The 6,000-nt window shown below is 40.9% G+C and overlaps 1 protein-coding gene across 1 annotated transcript; it reads right to left on the bottom strand.

Annotated features, from left to right (window-relative positions):
• Positions 1 to 1,632: 1,632 nt before the first annotated feature.
• LOC139119572 (uncharacterized protein KIAA1958-like) lies at positions 1,633 to 2,367 on the bottom strand. The gene has a single exon (XM_070683418.1). It carries the CDS (start codon positions 2,365 to 2,367, stop codon positions 1,633 to 1,635), a length of 735 nt encoding a protein of 244 aa, XP_070539519.1.
• Between the last annotated feature and the right edge of the window lie 3,633 nt (positions 2,368 to 6,000).

Below are 6,000 nucleotides of genomic sequence, written 5' to 3'. Positions count from 1 at the left end.
GCATACAATTGTTGATAACACCCGCAATTGATTGCCCGCCAATTATTGGCATCATGTTGGGAGAAAATAGTTCTGCCTTGCTGCTTTTTGTGTATTTTCTTGTAAAGATTCGGACAGCAAATAACCAATTACCCCAAAATTGTCAGCCTTAAATAATCACATAATTATTTTTACTCAGAAAAGTAATACAGGGTATAAGTGAAAATAGGGCGGAAATTAAATCACACGTGAGGCGAATTCATTGCCCCAAATAAGATTTTACTATGATTAACTAGCTGAGAATAATAAGACGGTTTATTTGAAAAGGTGCTGATCTTTGGTATTCGATTTGGCTAGCTCTAACATGTACTGATTGATTTCACAAGTTAGATATATAAATGTTTATGGATATGTCATCAGGATGAATTTATTCATCGATCGGAAATTCAGTCTAACCTTGTCTGATGTTTGGTCGTGTTAATATCTAATATTACTGAACAGTGTGTGAAATTAACAACACTGATAGAGTTTAACTTTTCAAACAAGTTCAAACTTTTTTGACAATGTAAATCAGTGCCATTTTGTGTTTATTATGTCATCCACCCACACATGTTTCATAGTATTGTTCGCATGGAATACCTTCGGTGCCTATCTACGGACCAACAAAAGTTCCTTTTACTGAAAAGATTTGTTTGGGATAAAATAAGGTTAGAGCCCGTCACCATGGTTGACACAAAAAGACCAAGCTTTAGTAGAAACCAGAGATAAATTCATTGGTCTGATCTACGGACCTACAATAATTCCTTTCACTGAAAAGATTTCCTAATTGATGAGACTTCTAAACCTAAAGGGGTGTCAGACTGGCTTCTGAAGATAGTTGCAGAGTTTCTCAGTTCTCCATGGTAGGGTGAAGTTGCCATTGGTAACAAGAATGACTAAATATAAATAGAAGTTACAGTTGACTAAGGCCTGACTGTGTTCAGTGCGAGAGGACAAGAGAACTGAGCTGCCAGTGCGCCTAGTTTGCAAGTAGTACCGTATTGCTGGCATCGGCATTCTAGTAACTTTACACACTTTGGGCAGGTAGGTTACTTTGTTCAAATCGTTAAAAACTGTTAACCTCACCCTATTATTACACGGAGAACTCTTGCGTGTCCACTGGTATGGTACAACATGCGTGCAACTCGTTCGGAAAAACACACTGTTAAGATCATTTAGTAACATTGTGCTAGAAAGTAGAGAAAGAGATTTTGTAAGGGAATTCTTCACCATTTCTGTCAGCAGAAATGTAAACAACACACTATGTAAGTAAAAAGCTGAATAACCAGGCACATCAAATTCCTTGGTTTACATATGCTTTTTGAAAAAAAAGACGTCACGATGAAAGAGGCTTTTTTTACCGTTCTCGTCTTTCTCTAAAGTTCTTACTGGAACCCTTAGTCGGAATTAACGACAGACGGTCACAATTTATATACTACTTGAAGAAATGTGTAAGTTATCCTTGCTTTCATTGAATCAAAAGTTATCCATCAATCTAGCAGACGATATTAATGCAAAAATAGACTGACACCGTTGTAATCAATAATTTCCTCCTCAACACTTTATGGGATCATTCTGTGCGAGACGGTACAGCGGCGAAGAGAAAACTGACACTTAGAGGTTATCGCTCAATATCAATTGTGAGTAGAGATGCGTTACTACGAGTGACGTCATGGGCAGCATCACACACGAGCCGTAGGCGAGTGTGTGATGCGGCCCATGACGGCACGATCCTGACGGCACGATCTTGGGGCTGAATTGCCGGATCGCCCCAATCTTTCCGTGCCGTGTTTTAGTTTCGCGTTCGTTAAATTCGAGGTATTCAGATCCATTCGGCGTTGCTTTGAGCGTGATGTCACCCCATACTAGTTGACGATTTTCCTGTCCACCCCGAAAGCCAAGTATTTTTGTGTTGTTTAACCACACCGCGTAAAACAGGGACTCAGGATTGTTTCGTCCAACGATGCCTTTCTCCACAAAGATCGCTTCCTCCTCGCTGGTCAGGGCATCTGCTGCATTAGGTTTGTTTCCCATGCCTAGTTTCTTCAGTTGAGAACGTTTTGCGGCCAGACATTTGCGCGATCTTTTAAACTCGTCATCTCTGATTATAGAGTGTCCGTAATTAACCTCCTGGAGAAACCGGTCTATCCCACGTTGGTAGCCAGTCAGTGTGTCCGGACCATCACTCTGTCTCGTACCCAGGAAATAGCCTGCTAAATACGAATCGAGATCGGTTGGTTGAATTTCAAGGAGTGGTCGATGCTCGTTCGGTTTCATTGCCTTCAGCCACAGTGAGAACTGTTTGACGGCAGTGTTGGTACTTCTGATGGTATTTTTCTTTCTCTGCATGGTGACAAATTCTTCCTCCTCATCAAGTGAGAATTTGGCATAGCGTGGATGTTGTTGTTTTTGTTAAGTTGTTGATGGCATGTCCAGGGTGGTAACTGCTGGAAAATTTCGTCTTCAGATAGAGAATCGGCAAGAGCTACAAATTCGCTGAGGTCACAGTCGAACGACATCTTGGCAAATGACAACAGATCAGGTTGTTTCCCGCACAAAATGACACCAGATCTAGAAGAGGCACATTTCATTTGATCGTGATTATTTTATTTGGGGGATTGGAAAAATAAATGGCAACGACAAAACACTTGTTTATTTTTGAGCTTAACCGTTCGAAAATTACCCACAAAACGTACCGCGCGTTCATTTTGCAAACGGAAATAAGTTGTTTACGATCGAACGGTCACTCAACACCACACTACACTCTACAGTACGCGTTCTTCACCGTTGAGCGGCAAAGCGAGCCGGCTGGCGGGCGGGGGCGGCCGGGAGATCTCGTGATTCCCGTTCTTTGTTTCGAGAAATATATTTTTATTCAGTTTAATATGATAACCTCTAAACAGCCTTTTTCAAAAAATGTTTCCAACGAGGTACATCAAAATTAAGGGGTTTTTTATCGTATCCTACAATTAAAAAAAAATGAATGGATAGAAAATGCGAGTTTGTTTTGATTGAAAGTCGCCATCTTTGAAATAGTTCCGGCGCGCTCAAACTGATGACGTTTACCTTCCCATGTCAGGCCTGACATTTTACGGTAAACATCACAAGTGTAAAAGATATTTTCCATGTCATATGATAAGACTTGATACTGTACTTTCATAGGTACAGAATGCCACGCACGTCTAGAAGACTTTGTGACGTTTGGTATAATATAAGTTTAGAGCTTATTTCCGTGCAAGGTACAAAAGAGAGACCAAGCTTTTGTAGAAAAGAAAAACAAATTATGGGGATGATTGCTTCAGAGTGGTATATAGAGGCGACAGAAACAGAAATGGACAGAGTGAGTGATTCAAAATGAGAGGGGCAGCTTGGAAAGAGACACGGACAGAAGACTGAGACAATGTGAAGTACGCAGACGTGATCAGACAAAGAAAGAGATGTAGAAAGTATCAGTTTTTTACTTAGCTAATGGCAGATTTACTTGTCTGTCTTTATGGTTTACATTGTAAAGCGGAACCAATGAAAAGTGTTTTCACAAGAGATACATCACGGAACCGTGAGTTCCACGTCGACGGTATTACTATATATTTAAAAATAACGTACGACCTGGCAGAGATAGGCATACAGTCGATTGAATCAACATTGTTCAATGCATACCTAAACTTAGCAAACACCGTTTTATAGTTGCATTGCACGTCGTAGAGATAGGGTGCTGAGAAGGTTTGCTTACAATGTGATGGATTTCTATAAGGACCACGTAGCAAACGTATTTCAGGAGTTCGGAGGGTGGAAATCGCACTATATATTTTCTTCCATTTCGTACTCGGCTTTTGTCCACTTTTACGATCATGACAAGCCCCCACCGTGAACATTCCCTTTTTCTGTTAATACCTTATTTAATTCGCCTTCAAAGTGATTGATGATCGTTGCTACTTGGTGTTGTATTGTTTGAAGTTATTGTCGGTTACTGCTACCATGGTAATAGTATAACAAGTCGAGACAAAAAATATCGCTGTTTAGTTTGTCATTATTTCATACTGCTAGAAAGCTAACTTTACCAGTTAATTTACAAGCCCTTGTAAAGGTACTTCATCACACCAATTTTAACACACCTTCATGGGAGCTCCTCTTAATTAAAGTATCGATACCGCTTTCACACCAATCAATGATGCATTTATTAAGCCTTTCTATCACTCTGACACAATCTAGTCATTGTGCCTCAAGAACGAAAACACAGCGCACTGAACTTTGGCATCGGCCTACAAATGTTTAACCTGTATCAATGCAAGCTGACGATGTACGCACACTGCACAGATGTTTTATTTGGTGACATTACATGTTCTACCAGATGCACTTGCGTGTGTTGAAAATGTACAGAAAGCATAGAATGTTCATCTTCCACAGAATGTGCACATTTTACCATCATGATGATTTTTTAGTCTTAAACAGTTTCCTGATCCACTCATGTCATATGATGAGCTTTCCCCTTCCGTGCAGCTTTTATCACTTATCTACACAGTTGTCATCCTAAAATTAACGATGCAACTCAGGTTCAAAGGTGAATTTTAGCAATTTTTTTTAATTTCAAATTTCGAACCCCTGGTCTTTCTTTTGGCGAAAAATATTGGGTCACATCGTACCGGGTTATTCCTGAAATATTACTAAAATGGCAAATTGTCAGCTACACCGCGTGCCATTATTTCCCTTTTGTCTTAACGGTCGCGGATTACCGACCACGATATCTTTGATAAACACGCAGAGATTATGTACAGTCTTCGCGGTATAGTGCGCATGCGCTATCTTCAACGCGATGCTTAGCGTTCTCAACTCTGCCGGTATCGCTACGGCGAACACGTCCAATAGACCAAAGCTGGCGCTTTCGGCTTTTGTCCACTTTTACGATCATGACAAGCCCCCACCGTGAACATTCCCTTTTTCTGTTAATACCTTATTTAAGTGATTGATTAAGCCTTTCTATCACACAATCTAGTCATTGTGCCTCAAGAACAAAAACACAGCGCACTGAACTTTGGCATCGGCCTACAAATGTTTAACCTGTATCAATGCAAGCTGACGATGTACGCACACTGCACAGATGTTTTATTTGGTGACATTACATGTTCTACCAGATGCACTTGCGTGTGTTGAAAATGTACAGAAAGCATAGAATGTTCTATCTTCCACAGAATGTGCTCATTTTACCATCATGATGATTTTTTAGTCTTAAACAGTTTCCTTACCCAGTCATGTCATATGATGAGATTTCTCCTTCCGTGCAGCTTTTATCACTTATCTACACAGTTGTCATCCTAAAATTAACGATGCAACTCAGGTTCAAAGATGAATTTTAGCAATTTTTTTTTTAATTTCAAATTTCGAACCCCTGGTCTTACTTTTGGCGGAAAATATTGGGTCATATCGTACCGGGTAATTCCTGACATATTTCTACAGTGGCAACTTCCCTTTGTCTTCACGGTCGCGGATTACCGACCACGATATCTTTGATAAACACGCAGAGATTATGTATAGTTTTCGCGGGATAGTGCGCATGCGCTATCTTCAACGCAATGCTGGCGTTCTCAACTCTGCCGGTATCGCTACGGCAAACACGTCCAATAGACCAAAGCTGGCGCTCGCGCTCAGAACTGTCGAAAAAAGCAAGTGAGGGGCACAAAGCGAACCTGATGACAGTATACACATATTGACTGGCCATGAGGGCAACAGCATACGTCTGTACCCCGAGGGACTGTGAGTCACCCCCAAAAACAGACTGTTTCCCGAGGCCGTAGGCCGAGGGAAACAGTCTGTTTTTGGGGTGACTCACAGGCCCGAGGGGTTAAAGACGTACGCTGTTGCCCTCATGGCCAGTCAATATGTGTTTTGTAACACACCTCATCCGTAGTCATACATAAGAACGTACCATACACAAAAGTTGTCGCATGTAAGCTATATGATGTAATATGTTGGAGTGGTTCAGCAAGA

This window comes from Ptychodera flava, chromosome 20 (assembly GCF_041260155.1).
Source record: "Ptychodera flava strain L36383 chromosome 20, AS_Pfla_20210202, whole genome shotgun sequence".
Lineage (NCBI taxonomy): Eukaryota > Metazoa > Hemichordata > Enteropneusta > Ptychoderidae > Ptychodera > Ptychodera flava.
The sequence above is the reverse complement of the archived record's forward strand: the minus strand, read 5'-3'. Positions and strand labels throughout refer to the sequence as shown.